Source organism: Podarcis raffonei, chromosome 16 (genome assembly GCF_027172205.1).
Source record: "Podarcis raffonei isolate rPodRaf1 chromosome 16, rPodRaf1.pri, whole genome shotgun sequence".
Lineage (NCBI taxonomy): Eukaryota > Metazoa > Chordata > Lepidosauria > Squamata > Lacertidae > Podarcis > Podarcis raffonei.
This window is the reverse complement of record NC_070617.1, coordinates 3,697,323-3,715,974: the sequence shown is the minus strand read 5'-3', so window position 1 is coordinate 3,715,974 and position 18,652 is coordinate 3,697,323. Positions and strand designations below refer to the sequence as shown.

General features: G+C 44.9%; 2 protein-coding genes across 3 annotated transcripts in view; one reads left to right on the top strand and one right to left on the bottom strand.

Moving 5' to 3' along the window:
- The window catches only part of PRUNE1 (prune exopolyphosphatase 1), a 31,643-nt gene extending 20,893 nt beyond the window's left edge, over positions 1-10,750 (bottom strand). Inside the window, exon 1 of one of the 2 annotated variants that reach the window (XM_053368786.1) lies at positions 10,518-10,750. In XM_053368786.1, the coding sequence (XP_053224761.1) occupies positions 10,518-10,556 (39 nt within the window). In that variant the 5' untranslated portion in view covers positions 10,557-10,750. The remainder of the gene's footprint in view (positions 1-10,517) is intronic. The other variant, XM_053368784.1, reaches the window with a different exon arrangement.
- A 1,777-nt stretch (positions 10,751-12,527) lies between these two features.
- MINDY1 (MINDY lysine 48 deubiquitinase 1) overlaps positions 12,528-18,652 on the top strand; it is a 31,413-nt gene continuing 25,288 nt past the window's right edge. Inside the window, exon 1 of the mRNA XM_053368783.1 lies at positions 12,528-12,616. The gene's annotated coding sequence lies outside the window, so the exon portion shown is untranslated. The remainder of the gene's footprint in view (positions 12,617-18,652) is intronic.

Here is an 18,652-nt window from a genome sequence, read left to right as displayed (position 1 = left end):
GATGGGAATACCACCAACACAAACCAGTCTCTGCCACGAAGCACCTTGCACTCTTAAGTTAAGGCGGGGAAAGGGGAACAAACTGAAGGGAAGCCCATCCGTGTAGTGCAGGCGTCAGCGTGTCAGACTAGGACCTGGGAGACCAGGGTTCCAATCCCCCCACTCAGCCATGAAGCCAGACGTGAGCCAATTACTGTATTTTTTGCTCTATAAGACTCACCTTTTCCCCTCCTAAAAAGTAAGGGGAAATGTTTGTGCGTCTCATGGAGAGAATGCAGGCTCAGCCATGAAGCCAGATGTGAGCCAATTACTGTATTTTTTGCTCTATAAGACTCACTTTTCCCCTCCTAAAAAGTAAGGGGAAATGTGTGTGCGTCTTATGGAGCGAATGCAGGCTGCGCAGCTATCCCAGAAGCCAGAACAGCAAGAGGGATCGCTGCTTTCACTGCACAGCGATCCCTCTCGCTGTTCTGGCTTCTGAGATTCAGAATATTTTTTTTCTTGTTTTCCTCCTCCAAAAACTAGGTGCGTCTTGTGGTCTGGTGCGTCTTATAGAGCAAAAAATATGGTACTATCCCTCTCAGCCTAACCCACTTCACAGTTGTTGTGGGGTTCAGTGAGGAGAGGGAAAACCACGTCAGCCACCTTGAGCTCCTTAATAATTATAAATAATAATAAATTTTATTTATACCTCGCCCTCCCCGGCCAAAGCCGGGGTCAAGGCAGCTAACACCAATAAAATCACAGTAAAAACATAATAGAAGGGGGCGGGGGGGAGAAAAAACCCAATTTAAAATACAATTTAAAATGCAGCCTCATTTTAAGTTATCAGATAAATCCTTGGAGAAAAAGGTGAAATATCAATGCAATAAATAATAAAAGTAAATGAGGCAATTCGCCTTCTTTATCTTCCAAGGAGACTGTACCGCAATGGAGGCCTATACCATGTACCTCTCCGAATATAAGATTCGGATCCAATTGCAAGGTGCGACCACAAATACACACAAGGCCGCTGTGAGGTGCATTTGGGGTGAGAAGCTGGCAAGCGCTTTGCAGAAGCTTTCCCGGTTTAAGCCCATTTCCCTGGCCGCTGGGGAGACCTTGGAAGGTTTCTCTCCTCCGCACAACCTAAGAGGCACCAGGCGCCGTTTCCCGGCTACTGCGAAACGCCACGGCCCATTTGCTAAAGCACTCCAACAGATAAGCCGGCCCAAGGTAAACTGATTTCCTCCCAGGAGCAGCCTTGAAAGCGTGAGGCTGCGGCAAGGGTGGAGGCAGAGAAAACAGCCGCAGATGGTTGAGATGCAAAAAGGGAAATTAAAATCCAGGAGGGAGAGAGTGGTTTTTAAAAAAAGAAATCAAACAGGAGAGATAGGCGTCAGCACTTTGTGCAGAACATTGCTCGAGGGCCTTGGAGAAGCGGGTGCCCTTTTAGAAGCCGATCTCTCTCTCAAAGCACATTAGTCCAGTGTTATCACAGCCCATATAGGCTGATGTAGAGACATTACCTTGCCAACAAAGGTCCGTATAGTTAAAGCTCTGGTTTTCCCAGTGGTGATGTATGGAAGTGAGAGCTGGACCATAAAGAAGGCTGATCGCTGAAGAATGGATGCTTTTGAATTCTGGTGCTGGAGGAGACTCTTGAGAGTCCCATGGACTGCAAGAAGATCAAATCTCTCCATTCTGAAGGAAATCAGCCCTGAGTGCTCACTGGAAGGACAGATCCTGAAGCTGAGGCTCCAAGACTTTGGCCCCCTCATGAGAAGAGAAGACTCCCTGGAAAAGATCCTGATGTTGGGAAGGATGGAGGGCACAAGGAGAAGGGGACGACAGAGGACAAGATGGTGGGACAATGTTCTCAAAGCTACCAGCATGAGTTTGACCAAACTGCGGGAGGCAGTGGAAGACAGGAGGGCCTGGCGCGCTCTGGTCCAGGGGGTCACGAAGAGGCGGACACGACTAAACAACAACAACAAGTTCAGCATCTTATTTCTCACCACAGCCAATTGGATGCCTCCAAAAAGCCTGCAGGGAGGGTGTGAGGAACACAGCCCCTTCTTTCTCCACTGCTTGCACCTTGAATTCAGAGGCACAGCCACCTCTGATCCTGGTGCAGCTGGGTTAGAAACTCAGATATAGAAGCTAGGCGCACCCTGGACTAAGGCGGAGGTTTTTAAATTGCGGTTGCCAACCTAGCGCCCAGAAATCTCCACGTACAGTGGACACTTGGGTTGCAAACGTGATCCATGCGGGATGCGTGTTCGCAACCTGCAGCGTTCGCAACCCACGTCTGCTCACACACGGGTTGCGATTTGGTGCTTCTGCGCATACGCAAAGCGCAATTTAGCGCTTCTGCAAATGCGGAACCGCCAAAACCCAGAAGTACCGGAACGGTACTTCTGCAACCCAAAAAAACGCAACCTGAAGTGGCTGTAACCCGAGGTATGACTGTAGTCGCATTTGGACCCATGTCAGTAGCAAAAGGCGCCTGGTGAATTTCGAACACTGGGGTGCAGCCGCTGTGGCGGATGATGGGTTCAGATATCTAGTGTCTCTTGTCTGTAACTTTTCCTTCGCCCCCACCAGGAGAAGAAGAAAAAAGGAAGCGTGAAAAGATCACTTGGGTAGTCCTGGTGATTTAATAACACTCCCAAACCACTAACAGGATTAAAAATAGTAGCAACAGCTCTCTGGGTTTTGCAATGCAGTGCTTCGGCCAAGTCATGTTCACAGAAATGCACCCAGAGAATGTGTATCAGTGAGATAAATGCAGGAATTTGGGGCTAAGCAGCTTGTTTTAGATCCCCATTCTAATTTGTGAGTGTGTTTTAGATGCCTGTTCCATGGCGTTTCTCGAACTTGGGTCCCCAGCTGTCGTTGGACTACACCCCCCATCATCCCTGCCCACTGTCCCTGCTAGCTAGGGATGATGGGAGCTGTAGTCCAGCAACAGCTGGGGACCCAAGTTCGAGAAACGGGAACACGGCTTTGCAAAAACGTGTGTCTTAGGCATGACGGCAAAAATGTGTCTCTTAGGCAAAACCATTTATTATTACTGAAGCGCTGAATATTCTTTTCTGGTTTCTTTTTTTAATTGCAAACTGACATATAAATGTGGAGAACTGAGTTTAAGATTGGGGAAAAACGAAAAACTTGAGAGAAACTAAAATCAACCATAGACACATTTTCCCATTAAAAGCAACCTCTCCAGCTAAAGAACAGGAAGGAAATTTCCACAGACACAAACTCCCTCTATTAAAGTTTGTCGGGCTAAGGGAGACAGGTCTGAAAATTATTATTATTATTATTTATTGAATATATATAAAATGAGGGTGCACTGCAAACAGCGGCAATCAGATATCTGCTGATGGGGCAGGAAGTTTGCTGATTCAGGACACGAGGTGATTTATCACCCTATCTGTGGGTTTGGACAGATCCTGGTGGCGAAGCGAGAAAGCTCTGCCTCAGCAAACCTGGACGGCGTTTGCTCAAGATTCAGAGAGAGTGCAAAGGGAGGACTTTTCCGTTTAGAGAGGCATGGAATAAAAAAATTAAGGTTTTATATATATATATATATAATAAATGTTCATAAATGTACAAGCAAACACGTACATAAATATATAAACCACACGTCTGAAGCAGCACAGGAAAACAGCCCTGGAACCATTTTGGCTCCCAAACTGACCAAATGATTTCTCCGCAAGGCCAAGGAAAATGGAAAAGCCTCCCCATTGTCTTTTCCTTCACAAATCCTGTCTTAAGGGTATGTCTGTGTATGAATAGGGTGAGCCTGTGACCTGGCTCAGGAACTAAGTATTTATCATTACAAAAGACTGGCCAGGCTCTCCAGGGTATCCAATCAAGTGAGCATTAACAAGTAACCTGCCAGACAGGAGGTAAACAACGCACTCAGATTTCTGTTGTAGACTGCCTTTTCTGTGATGTAGGTATGTGGGTGGAGGTCTTGAGCTCCGCCCCTTCTGTGATGTATGTATGATGTTTCTGGAGGTGGTCTTGGACTCCAGGGCTGTCAATTTAAAATGTCTATACAGTGGTACCTCGGGTTAAGAACATAATTCGTTCCGGAGGTCCGTTCTTAACCTGAAACTGTTCTTAACTCGAAGCACCACTTTAGCTAATGGGGCCTCATGCTGCCGCCACACCACCAGAGCACAATTTCTGTTCTCATCCTGAAGCAAAATTCTTAACCCGAGGTAATATTTCTGGGTTAGCGGAGTCTGTAACCTGAAGAATATATAACCTGAAGCGTATGTAACCTGAGGTACCACTGTATAAGGGTGGGCACACCTTTGTTCTGGGTCCTCCTCCTTTCCTGCATGTGAGGGGAGCACCCTGTTGCAACAGATCAATAAAGATCAAGATTACTAGCTGCTTTGCTTCTCAATATTCTCTGGTTGGCCTCTGTTATTTTCTCCGACCGATGGAGAACCTGCAAAGGACTCTATAAGGGCTCTTGTGTCCCCCATAAGGGAAGATTTACATTCATTACAGGTGACACGGTAGAAGCTTTCCGAATTAATGTAGGGCATGGAGAGGTGTGTTTCTCCCTCTCTCAAAACACCCACTGAAACTGAACGGTAGAAGATTCTGGACAGATAAAAAGGGAGAATTTCTTCACGCAGCGCAGGGAAACTGTGGAACTCCCTGCCACAGGAGGCAGTAATAATAACAACCAACTTAAGAGCATAAGAAGAGGCTGCTGGATCAGGCCAGCGTCCTGTTATCACAGAAGCCAACCAGCTGCCTGTTGGGAACCAGCAAGCAGGATCCTATCACAAGAGCAACTCTCCCTTCCTTGGGGTTCCCAGCAACTGGGCTCGTAGTCACTGATGGCCATCCCTTACCAAACTACAGTTCCCATGATTCTTTGGGAGAAGCCATGGCCTTCAAATGGGCTTTATGATGCGTACACACCCTTGGGTTACTTTTTTCTCTACGCCACGCATAGGAAACCTGGCCCTCCAGATGTTTTGGGACTACAACTCCCATCATCCCTACCTAACAGGACCAGTGGTCAGGGATGATGGGAGTTGTAGTCCCAAAAACATCTTGAGGGGCGAGTTTGCCTATGCCTGCTCTACGCTTTGCTGGCCTAGCCTCTGGGGCTCTGCTGACTGCCAAAGGCCGGTTGCGACGCTGTTACTGCATTCAACAATCACGAGAGAAGAATGATTCATGTTTTAAAAATGGGAAAAAAGGAAGATACACACAATAAACCGTATAGAAGAGGAGATTGCAAGCACTCAGATGCCACGCTTTGACAATGCGCCCGGCGCAGATGGCTTTTTTCTTACACAAACCAACAAAGGGAAGGGGGGGGAATAAATTATTTTGGCAACTGCAAATAAAACAGTGATTGTCAAAAGGAAACAGAGGTGCCGCTCACCCTAGATTTCATCCCGAACATGAGCGCAAGGCAATGGTCCCAATCCCAGGTACTAGCAGTCCCCACTGTGGTTATATGACAGGTTTGTCAAGGCACTTTGCATGTGCTCAGAAACACTCTCATCCCCCCCCATAGAGCATCTTTTAAAAAAAAATGGATTCAGCTGCCTAGGATTTTTTCTTCTTTGATTTCCTTGTTGGAAAGATGCTTCCATGTCTGAACTTTCATGAGACTGTAAATGTAGGAAGAGTCCCCAGTGGTGGTTCAGACCAAGGGCTGACCCAGTTGAGCTTCCTGGCTCACCAGCAGGACATGGTGGATCCTGCCATTTGTCTTGGGCATCCAGTAATTAATGATAGACTGTCTTTGAAGCTGGAAGTTCCATCTACAGTGGTGCCTCGCAAGACGAAATTAATTCGTTCCGCAAGTTTTTTCTTCTTGCGAGTTTTTCGTCTTGCGAAGCACGGTTTCCCATAGGAATGCATTGAAAATCAATCAATGCGTTCCTATGGAAACCGCCTTCAGACCAGGTCCGGGGACAGTCTGTCCCCCGACCTCTTCTGAAGGCTGGGGGGGGGGACAAGGGCTTTTCTTCCCACCGCCAGCCTTCAGAAGGCTGTTCTGAAGGCTGGCGGTGGGAAGAAAAGCCCTTCTCCCCACCTCCCACCCCGCAAGCTCCGGGGACAGGAGGGCTTTCCTCCCGACTGCCAGCATTTTAAAAGCCCCCAGGACAGCGGAGACTTCTCTGCTGTCCCGGGGCGATCTTAAAATGCTGGCGGGGGGCAGCGAAGCCAGCCCATAGGGAAATTCGTCTTGCGGAACGACTCAAAAACGGAAAACTCTTTCGTCTTGCGAGTTTTTCGTTTTGCGAGGCATTCATCTTGCGAGGCACCACTGTAACTGGATCAATTTTATATACTATACAGTGGTACCTCGGGTTAAGTACTTAATTCGTTCTGGAGGTCCGTTCTTAACCTGAAACTGTTCTTAACCTGAAGCACCACTTTAGCTAATGGGGCCTCCTGCTGCCGCTGGAGCACGATTTCTGTGCTCATCCTGAAGCAAAGTTCTTAACCTGAAACACTATTTCTGGGTTAGCAGAGGCTGTAACCTGAAGTGTATGTAACCTGAAGCGTATGTAACCCGAGGTACTACTATACTGCCTTTCTGTATATCAGGGCAGGCAATCCTTTTTCAGGCTGAGGGCCGCATCCTCTCACTGGGAACCTTCTGGGGGCCGGGAAAAAGAGAGTGCAGCAATGCACATGACTCTTCTGTAAATCTGGCTGCCTTCCAGACACAAGTCAAGAAGTTTCTACATGCGCACAGACCTCCATCTGGCAAGCAAGAGGCATGAGCAGAGTTCATGGACACATTCCAGCCAGGCAGAAACACTCAAGGGACGGTGGAGCTGGGCTGGTGAGGGGTGTGGCCTGAGGAGAGTCCTGAGGGCCAGACAGAGAGGCTTAGGGGCCGCATTCATCTGCTTGGCCTGAGGTTCCACATATGCTGAAGGGGTGGGGAGGGTTGCAAGGTGGCCAGAGACAATGACACCAATTTGTCTAATCCCTGTCTGACGAGCAGGCTTAATTAAACCTCAAACAAATTTAATTTGTCCCCAAACCGGCTTTCAGCAACTTGGTGCCCTCCAGATGTTGTGTGACTCCAACCCTAAAACATCTGGAGGGGCACCAGATTGGCGCAGGCCTCCTTAAACAAACCTCTCATTGTTCGTTCCAGAAAAACAAGTTTTATAAACACTTACAAAACAAAACACCCGTTTCTTATTTTTGGACCCCCTGAGTTTAAAGAACAAGAACAACCCTCAGGGCAACCACTTTTTCTTGTTTTCCTTTTCTAACCCCTTCTCCCAATTACTAGGCTGCTTCATGGCGGAGAATCCTAGAATATCTGTCAGCTTTCTGAAAGCCACCGCAGGCTGGTTCAATCCTCCCCGGAACCGAATCGTCGCTGAAATATACTCAGAGTCGCGAAGTGATTTCATGCTCTTTATTCAGCTCATAGTGGTGAGGCGGAATGAATGAAAGTCCCCTCAAGGTATCTGCTTTATATACATTATTTACACAATGGGCTGCACATGATTGGCTAATTCCGGAATTCTACTGTAAGCCAATCAGGTTGTGGATTCACTTCTATCTGGAGCATGATTGGGTGGTTCCTGCCAACCAATCATACTGCTGCATTGTTCTAGGACCAATCAGACTGCTGCATTCTGAATCCTATTGTTCTAGGACCAATCAGATTGCTGCCTTTTGGATCCTATTGTTCTAGGACCAATCAGACTGCTGCAGTGTGGATCCTATTCAACTCAGTACATAACAGTCGCTTTGAAGGACGCGGTGCAGAGCACGTGGTTGGAGCCTCACCTTACCCTCAGGCAAATAACCGCTCTTCGTCTCAACAGCAAACTCCCTTTGCAGACACGGAAAGTAACTGGAACTGTTCTTAGCAAAGGGCCATCCTCTTTGGGTGGACTTCTTTTTGTTGGCACCCGTCTGTCTCGAGAGACAATGGAGTGCACCTCTGGGGGTGCAAAGTCATTAGCAGCACTGAAGCGACCTCCCCTGGGCGCAAGCTTGGGCAGCGGGTCTGGAGGTCCTGGGTTGCCCCGATAACAAGACCCCCCTCTCAGCCTTGCTGCTGTGGTCCAAATGAAACTCTACAATCACAGGCAACACAAGGTTAATAATGTCCTAACAAAATATTTGTCACACGTATTATTTCACAATTCTTAAACAGAAAATATGTAATGGAGTCAGAAATATTGAAAATCAATCAATTTTGCATGAACAAAATTAGAGAATTCAATCAATCAGTATCAAAGAGGCAAATACAGTGGATGCTCGGGTTGCGAATGTGATCCGTGCGGGATGCACATTCGCAACCCGCAGCGTTCGCAACCTGCAGCGACACGTCTGTGCACACGCGGGTTGCGATTTGGCACCTCTGCGCATGCGCAAAGCATGATTTAGCGCTTCTGCACATGTGTGACCGCCGAAACCCAGAAACAACCCATTCTGGTACTTCTGGGTTTTGGCGGGTGCATAACCTGAAAAAACGCAACCTGAAGTGGCTGTAACCCGAGGTATGACTGTAATCCTTTCAACAGTCACAATCCTGTAACCGTGCAGTAATGGACGCTCCAAACATAGAGCAGTTTTTCCGGATGATGAACTGTTTTGATAGTAACTCTTCATCAGCTGGCGATAATGTAACATATTTTCTGTTTAAGAATTATTGAAATAATACGTGTTACAAATATTTTGTTAGACCATTATTAGCCATGTGTTTAGAGTCGTCTGTGTTGCAACACAGAGGGTTTCCTTTGTTACATATCGGTGGTCCAAAGCAAAGCAGAGCAAAATATTTGGCACCAGCTGGGCTGCAGGAGTTACTGGAAGGAGGCATACAAGTCACCATCCAACCATCTTAGGGACCCCACTACAGACTTGTGTAGGGTTTACTCCTTAGATACAGCGGTACCTTGGTTCCCGAACAGCTTAGCTGACGAACAAATCGACTCCTGAACGCAGCAAACCCGGAAGTAAGTGTTCCGGTTTGTGAAGGTTTTTCGGAAGCCGAACATCTGTTTCAGCTGTCGGCATTGTTTCCGGGGCCAATCAGAAGCCGCGCTTTGGTTTCCGAACATTTTGGAAGTCGAACGGACTTCCGGAACGGATTCTGTTCGACTTCCAATGCACGAATGTGTTGTAAACAAAAATTGCCCTTTTCCCTTATGGGGTATCCAAGAGCCCATATAGAGTCCTTACATAGGTTCCCTATTGGTAGGAGAAGATAACAGAGGCCAACTAGAGAATATTGAGAAGCAAAGCAGCTAGTAAGCCTGATCTTTATTGATCTGTTGCAACAGGGTGCTCCCCTCAGCCGCAGGAGAGAGGAGGAACCCAGAAAAATGGCACGCAAGGCCTTATAAAGACTTTTGAAATCGCCACCCTGTAGATCAAGACCACCCCCAGATACATCATACATACATCACAGAAGGGGTGTAACCTAAGACCACCCCTCAGATACATCATACCTACATCACAGAAAAGGCGGTCTTAAAACAGAAATTTGAATGTTGTTTTTCTCCTGTCGTTGTTTATCTCCTGTCTGGCAGGTTGCTTGATTGGATTGCCTGGGTAGCCTGGCCAGTCTTTTGTAATGATAAATACTTAGTTCCTGAGCCAGGTCACAGGCTCACACCCTATTCATATCTTAAATGTGCCCTTAAGACAAGATTTGTGAGGAAAGAGACAATGGGAGGTTTCCCACTTTGACCTTGCAGAGAAAACATTTGCTCAGTTTAGGAATCAAAATGGTTTCAGGTCGGTCTTCCTGTGCTGATCTATGTACATGCTCAGTTGGTACACTTATGAACATTACCATATATCGAAGACCATAAAATTCCTATCACAACTGTACAGACATATATGGATCCGCTGTCCAAAAGACCTCCGTAGCTCAGGGGTTCAGAGTGCATGCTGACAGTCCCAGGCTCAACCCCACATAGGCATAACCCTGGAGAGCTGCTGCTGCTGCCGGTCAGTGCGGAAAAACAGGGTTGCCATATTTTGAAGAGAAAAACATGGACACAAAAGAGGACTATGGATCGCTATGACAACTCTACCCAAGAAAAAAATATATACATATCAGATATAGACATAGCTCAACAACTTTGGACCAAATAGTAATAATAATAATGTCCAGATTTTCACTTTTTGAAATATAGTAATATAATAACAGGGGAAATGTATATGCACACATATATGGGAGGGAGGAATGTATGTATGTATGTATCTATATCTATCTATCTATCTATCTATCTATCTCTTTTTAGGACCCACCTTTCATTCATATATATATATATATATATATATATATGAATGATGCTGTAAATATGATGTATATTAGTGTGTGTGTGTGTGTGTGTGTATGTAGATACACACACACACACTCATATACATCCTATTTACAGCTCCGCACCCAGACACACATCCCTGCCCAGGGTGACACAATTTCCTCTCACGAGAGCGTCCATTTTAAAAGCAGCCTATACTTCTTCTTCTATATACGGCGAGGCGGGTACCTGAAGGGCGGCTTTGCGGCCTGCCAGGAAGCTCTCCATTTCCGAGGCGGAGCCGGCGGAGGGGTAGGAGGCCGCCTGGCGGAGCCCGCGAGAGGGGAGGAGGAGGACGGGAAGGGTTGCTCCTCCTCCTCCTCCTTTCTCCCGCCGCGGCCTGCTCCCCCTCCCCCGCCAAGCAGGCGGCTTCGCCGGGAGGGAAAACAAATCGAGGGCGGGGATCGCCGCGGGGCCTACATGTGGGCAAATCGTGTCGTGCTTGTGCAACCCAGTCAGATGGGCGGGGTACTAACAACAACAACAACATCGTTATTATTTATTACTGTTTTATTTTAGAGCAAAGGGACAAGCAAGCGACCGAGCGCCTTTTTTGGCAGTTAAGCGAGCGTCATTCCCTCAGGGTGTTTTTTTTAAAGGGCGGGGCACGTCGACCGCCCATGGGCGCAGGCTGATCCTGACAGGCAGAGCGGTACGTCAGTCAGAGCACGGTGCGCACGCGCAGAAGAGCACTTGTGCTCTCTTCAGGCCCGCCTCTGTGCCGACAGTTGCTCGAACTTACTACAGGCGGCAGGGCCAGCGTGCCGTAGTGGCCGCGCCGTCGGCGGAAGTGACGAAACCGGGAAAGCGAGAGAGAGGGGCAGCCGCCATCCCGCCAGTCGTGGGTTCGAGTCCCACCGCCCACATTTTGAACCACTGTGGGGTTGCATAATACCAAAAGTTCTTCTAAGTTTAGACCCGTTGAAATGGGTCTAATTAATGAATTAAGATTCATGCTGCATAATATACCTCGCTTAGGTGCAATTCATTTCAATGGGTCTACTCGTTGGGAGTGTCAGCTCCCATTGAATTCAATGGCTCTTGAATCATCTGAGTAAACGTGAATATTCGGGGCCGGGCTGTGTCAGCTCAAGCCAGTTGTAGTAGCCGACAACACCCTGCTCAGCGTAGACCCATTTAAATTGATGGCACGCCCATTGTTTTCAGTGGGTCTGCTCTTGAGTAGCACTTAGTTGCATATAACCCAATGGGGGAGTGTTGCAGCACAACCGGGGGATGTTGCAGCGCACCCCATGCATACCCTTATTTCTAAGGAAGCGTGCATAGGAGTGCGTTGTAGGAACGTGATCCTAGCACAGTTTACCTGAGAGCAAACATACTTCTAGGGATGCGGGTGGCGCTGTGGGTTAAACCACAGAGCCTAGGACTTGCCAAGCAGAAGGTCGGCGGTTCGAATCCCCGCCGCGGGGTGAGCTCCCGCTGCTCGGTCCCTGCTCCTGCCAACCTAGCAGGTCGAAAGCACCTCAAAGTGCAAGTAGATAAATAGGTACTGCTCCGGCGGGAAGGGAAACGGCGTTTCCGTGCGCTGCTCTGGTTTGCCAGAGGCGGCTTAGTCCTGCTGGCCACATGACCCGGAAGCTGTACGCCAGCTCCCTTGGCCAGTAAAGCGAGATGAGCGCCGCAACCCCAGAGTCAGTCACGACTGGACCTAATGGTCAAGGGTCCCTTTACCTTTACCTTTAAACCTACTTGTGGTTGCTCTGCAGGGCTGCAATGAAGCACACACACAGTGAACACAGTGGGACTTAATTCAGAGTAAACATAAATAGGAAAGAGCTATCAGCTCACGGGGCGTGTCAGGGTAGGACAAAATGGAGAACCATGTCTGGAGGACAGGCAGGAAATAAATGTTGGTAAATGCAAGAAGTCCTTCCATTACACTCCTGTGTGCATTTAACCCGAAGTAAAGTCCACTGAGAAGTACCTGGGAGTCAGGAAATGTGGTTTACTGGAGAAAAAATCCCATTGAACTCAATGGGATTTGCCTGTATGTATATTTCAGTGCCTACACGAGGCTGCAAATCCAGCAGCATATATTCTGAAGGCAATGGCACTAGCCTCTGAATAAAGATAAATAAGTCTGGGTTGTCCCGAACTTCCAGCTCTGCCCCTTTAAGACTCCAAACACCCTCCTTTAGAGCTGGCCTTTTGGATTCTAGAACAGAAGGGCTTTCAAATTTCCACAAACAGTAGCCTCTCTTTGCCCAGAGAGTGGGTGGGTAATATTTTGTAACGAGAAAAAGGAAGGACGACGGGGGAGGCAGCAGGTATCGTATTAAATATTTCTGGCATCTCATCCTTTCAAAAAAAATGTTTTTTCCACAATATGTATTTCAGATGTGACACAATTTGGAAACAAACCTCTAAAAAGAGTATTTCACATGGGGTAGAGCTTTCCCCTATCTCAGCAAGCTTCTGACCCATGTGAGGTGTGAGAAAGATAGAAAGAAATTCCTTGGGCGAGAGATCTTTTTTTTTTTTTTTATAATATTTTTTATTACGTTTCTTTCCAAATTTTATACATTACAAACAAATAAGGAGTTTACAAGAAACCATTTTTTTATTTTTTTTAACAAAAATCCCAACTTGGACTTCCCCACCCCTTCCGATTCTGCGTTCTTTATATTAACAATGTCAGCAATTTGTTACCTTATGTCATACCTTATTGTAACTTTTACATGTTATGTATCTATATTCAATGTATTATGTCACAATTTTTATACCTTTAAAATAAACGTAACATGTTCAATTTCATATTATCTCCTTTTCTCTTTTATCACTTAGTTTACTATTTACTTAATCATAATTGCTAAAGCGTATCATTTCCAAATCATGCACCGTCTTAAGATTCATACAGTTTGTAATACTTTTGCAAGTAGTCTTTAAACTTTTTCCAGTCCACCTCAATTGTTTCTACATCCAAATCTCGGATTCTGCCGGTCAGTTCAGCTATCTCCATGTAGTCCATCAACTGCATCTGCCATTCCGCCAGCGTGGGTAAATCTTGTGTCTTCCAGTTCTTTGCGATGAGTATTCTTGCTGCTGTACTAGCATACATAAACAAAGTTCTGTCCTTCTTTAACACTTTCTGGTCTACCATGCCCAACAGGAAGGCCTCTGGTTTCTTGGGAAAGGTATACCTAAATACCTTTTTCAACTCATTGTAAATCATTTCCCAGAAAGCCTTAACCTTTGGGCATGTCCACCAGAGGTGAAAGAAAGTCCCCTCTGCTTCCTTACACTTCCAACATTTATTGTCAGACAGGTGATGTATCTTAGCTAACTTGACTGGGGTCATGTACCACCGGTATATCATTTTCATAATGTTTTCCTTCAAGGCCGTACTGGCCGTGAATTTCATTCCGGTGTTCCATAACCTTTCCCAGTCTTCAAACATAATGTTGTGTCCAACATCCTGTGCCCATTTAATCATAGCAGATTTAACTGTCTCATCCTGTAAATTCCACATAAGCAGCAAGTTATACATTCTAGATAACAGCTTTGTCTTTGGTTCTAACAATTCTGTCTCTAGTTTCGACTTTTCCACCTGGAAACCAACTTTTTTGTCCATTTTGAAAACCTCTTGAATTTGAGCATAATGTAGCCAATCTCGCACCTTATTTTTTAGTTTGTCCTGGCTCTGCAACTTCCAATTGTCTCCAATTTTTTCAGTCAATTCCCAATATTTCGGCCAATAGGCCTCCATATTGGGTCTTTTTCGGGCCTTGGCCTCCACTGGTGATAGCCACCTCGGAGTTTTACTCTCTAGTAAGTCTTTATATTTCATCCAGACTGCAAAAATTGCTTTTCTGACAATGTGGCTTTTAAACAATTTATGTGCTTTAACCTTGTCGTACCATAGGTATGCGTGCCATCCAAAAGCATTATTAAAACCTTCCAGATCTAGGACATCGGTGTTTTCCAACAAAAACCAATCTTTCAGCCAGCAGAAGGCTGCAGCTTCATAATACAACCTCAAGTCCGGCAGGGCAAACCCCCCTCTTTCTTTCGAATCTGTTAATATTTTAAACTTTATTCGGGGCTTTTTGCCCTGCCAGATAAATCTAGATATATCCTTCTGCCATTTTCCAAAGCAATCCACTCTGTCCACGATCTGTAAGGTTTGAAACAAAAATAACATTTTCGGCAACACATTCATTTTTATAGCTGCAATTCTTCCCAACAAGGAAAGTTTCAATCTTGACCAAATTTCTAAATCCTTTTTAACTTCCAACCAACATTTCTCATAATTATCCTTAAATAAATTCAAATTCTTGGAGGACAAATAGATCCCAAGGTATTTCACTTTTTTAACCACATTCAGTTCTGTTTCTCTCTGAAACCCCTCTGTTTCTGTAATTGTTAAATTTTTGGTCAGAACCTTAGTTTTTTGTTTATTCAACCTAAATCCCGCCACCCGACCAAATTCAGATATAAGTTCGAGAACTCTTTTTGTACTGGATTCTGGCTCCTGCAGTGTCAAAACTAGGTCATCTGCAAAAGCTTTCAGTTTATATTGTTTCACTCCGACCTCTATCCCTTGTACCAACCGGTCCTCTCTGATCATATTCAATAGCACCTCCAGGACTGAAATAAATAACAGAGGGGATAGAGGGCACCCTTGTCGTGTCCCTTTTTCAATTTTAAATTCCTCCGTCACCACATTGTTCACTATTAATTTAGCTTTTTGTTCTGAATAGATTGCATGTAATCCATTCTCAAACCCCCGTCCCACTCCCATCCCTTCCAAGTTCTTCTTCATAAACATCCAAGATATGTTGTCAAATGCTTTCTCCGCATCAATAAAGATTAACACCGCCCTTGTGTTCCTGTTAGTCTGCAAAAGTTCTAAAATGTCAATGATGTTTCTAGTGTTCTCATATAAATGTCTACCAGGGAGAAAGCCAGCTTGGTCTTTATGAATTACTTCATTTAAGACTTTTTTAAGTCTATTTGCCAAAATGTCTGCAAATATTTTGTAATCCACATTTAGGAGTGAGATGGGACGGTAGTTTTTAAGCTGAGTCTTTTCAGATTCTGACTTAGGTATCAATGTGATGAAGGCTTCTTTCCACGTTTCTGGTGCCCTCTTCCCATCCATAATCTGGTTACATACCTCCAACAAAGGTTGTATCAAATAGTCCTTCAGAACCTTGTAATATTTGGAGGTAAGTCCATCCGGGCCTGGAGATTTGCCTAGTTGCATATTCTGAATGGCACCTTCAATTTCCTGTGAGGTTATTGTAGAGTTCAAGATTGATCTTTTATCTTGAGTTATTTTTGATAGTCCATTTATCTTTAAAAATTGATCTATCTCTGATTCTTTCTGGGGCCCCTGTGCATACAGTTCTTTGAAATATCTGTGGAAGCACCTCCTAATTTCTTCTGGTTTCTGTACGATCCTTCCATCAATCTCTAGATTTGTTATCGTGTTTAGCTTTTGTCTTTTTTTCAGCTGCCAAGCTAGCAGCTTTCCACATTTATTTGCTGATTCAAAAGATCTTTGCTTCATCTGTTTTATTTTCCATTCAATCTCCTGATTAATCAATTTTGAGTATTCTGCTTGGTGGAATTTAATTTCTCTCAGCACCTCCTTGGACTTTGGTTTGGTTCTCAGTTTTTTTTCTCCTTGGTGTATTTTCTCCAATATTTTGTCCTTCTTTCCGTTCCAGAGTTTTTTCTTGATTGAATTCTGTTGTATCAGAAACCCTCTCATAAGAGCTTTGCTTGCGTCCCAGATCGTTCTTTTTTCAACTGTAGTATTCAGATTTATCTCAAAATAGTCCTTTAATGTTTTTTGGGCCTTTTTCACAATCTCTTGATCTCTTAGTAGTGTGTCATTCATTCTCCATCTGAAGGAACCGGGTTGAGTTAATCTAAGTTCTATTTTCAAGGCGTTGTGGTCGGAGCATGTTTTTGGGCAGATTTCCACCTTTTTAGTCTTGGGTGCCAGCCCCCTGGAGGTCCAGATTTGGTCGATCCTTGACCAAGACAGGTGGGCCTCAGAGAAAAAAGTTCCTTCTTTACCTAGGGGGTTCTTTGTCCTCCATATATCGATCAAATCCAGATTGTCAGTCAGTTCGAAAAAAGTTTTGGGCAGTCTGCCGTCTGATGTTAAGTTTTGGTTGTAAGACTTATCCATATGTGTAGACACCACTCCATTCATATCTCCCATCATTATGATGTTAGCATAATCCAGATAGTCCAGCAACGTCTCATGCAGCTTCTTGAAAAATTCTGATTTCCCGTCATTTGGGGCATAAATTCCTAATATCAATATTTTTTCTCCTTGGGTTTGAATTTCAATTGCCAAAATTCTTCCTTGTTCATCCTTAAATAGAAATTTGGGTATCAGGCTCTCCTTAGCGTAGATCACCACTCCTCTTTTCTTTACTTTGTCAGACGAAATAAATTCTTGGCCTAATCTTTTATTTACCAAAACCTTCCTGTGGAGCCTGGTCACATGGGTTTCTTGTAGGCAAATAATGTCCAATTGTTCTTTCTTCAATATGTGAAATAACCTCCTTCTTTTCTCCGGGGAATTTCCGCCATTTATATTCCAACTGAGTAGCCGCAGAGACATCCTGAACTATTCTGCTACACCTAGAGCGGTGTATCTTCTTTCTCCTCTGGTTCCGAAGGTGCAGGTATTGCTCCACCTGGGTTGGGTATAGGCCAATTAGCTGCTGCTTCTTTTTGGAGGTCTTCTCCGTGATCGTGCTGGAACTTTTGTAAGTCCTCTGGTGATCTTATTTTAACCTTCTTCTGTTTGTAAGTGAATGATAGCCCTTGTGGGAACTCCCACCTGTAAGGAATTGTGTTGAGTCTCAGCAACTTAGCCAAATCTGAGTAGGTGGCTCTCAAGTCCAATAACTGTTTAGGAATATCTCGGTAAATTTCCACCCTTTTCTCTTGTATCACAATTGAGTTTTTGAAGTGTAGGCCTAGTATTTTGTCTCTCTCCTCCCTTGATCTCAAAGCTATTAAGCAGTCTCTGGATCTATCTTTTCTTACTAATCTTCCCAACCGAAAAGCCGATACAATTTTGAAATCAATTTCTTCTTTTAAGTCCCAGAACTTTGTAAACTCTATTGTCAAAAGTCCTTTCAAATCTTCTTGTTCAATTTCTGGGACTGCCCTTAGTCTGAGGTTGGTCTCGCGATTTTTCAATTCCACCAACGAGAGATAGGTTTGTTGGTCCCCTATCTGTTTATGAAGAGGCTTGACTTCCGCTTTAACTTCCTCGACTTCTTTTTTAGCTGATGTTGCAATTTGAACGGCTTCCCCTGCCAGTTTACGATTCTCTTCTGTTGCTCCTTGCAATTTTTCAATTGCTTGGGTATGTTGGGAAACCTGATCTGTCAATTTCTGGATCGAGGATGTTGCTTGGTCAATTTTTGTTGATTGGTTATCAATTTTTTGATTTATTGCTGACAATTGTTCCAAAACTTGTTTCAGTACTGCCTCAGCTCCTCCTGCTGCCATATCTTCCTCTTCAGATTTTTCAGGCTTTTCGGTTTCTACTTTTTGTGTCGCAAGCACAGCTGGAACTGATAATCTACGTCCCTGAGTTAAAGTTGTTTGCAAAAGCTGTGCTTGCTTTTTTGCTTTCTCTTTCTCCTTAGCTTCCTTAGCTTTGGCTGCTCTTGTCTTTCCTGTGCCACTCATCAGTCAACGTTCAAGGTCAAGTGTTGTAATCCCATGGGAAAGGCAAGTCCAGAATTAAAAACAGTCTATTGAGAGAAGGTAAACAGAAAAACTTTCCCAGGCCTCTATATTCCCAATGTCCTCTAGGGGGAGTGCCACCAAAGTTTTAGTAAGAAGAAGGTAACTTTCCGCAATTAAAGTCTCTTTGTTCCAACTTTAAAAACAATTTTAAAAGCAAATTAGTTCCAGCACGCTAAAAGAAAGGTCCTGCAGAGCCCTTTTAAACATATAACAAAGTTCCAGCAAGGTGCCTGCAATTGTATCCACTTCAGCTAGGTGAGCTCAAAATTACACTATCCAGTTACAAAAGTATCTGGAAGCTTGCAACAGTTCCGCAGTTTAAACAACTTTACCCGGCCACCCGGGAATTTGGGGTTAGAGTCTTCCCTTGCCCTTGGGGTGTCCGCTCCAGGTCAATTTTATGCTGTATTTATTCTTTAAAAGTAAAATTCAAATGTGCACGAAAGTCCCGATTTAAAGCTTCAAAGCTTCCCTGTTCACAGCGCTTTCCGCTCTTTAGACCGTCTGCTTTGATCTTGAAAGCAGTGTCGGAAGACGGACTTCCTCTTTCTCGTCTCCCGTTTTTAGCCAAATTT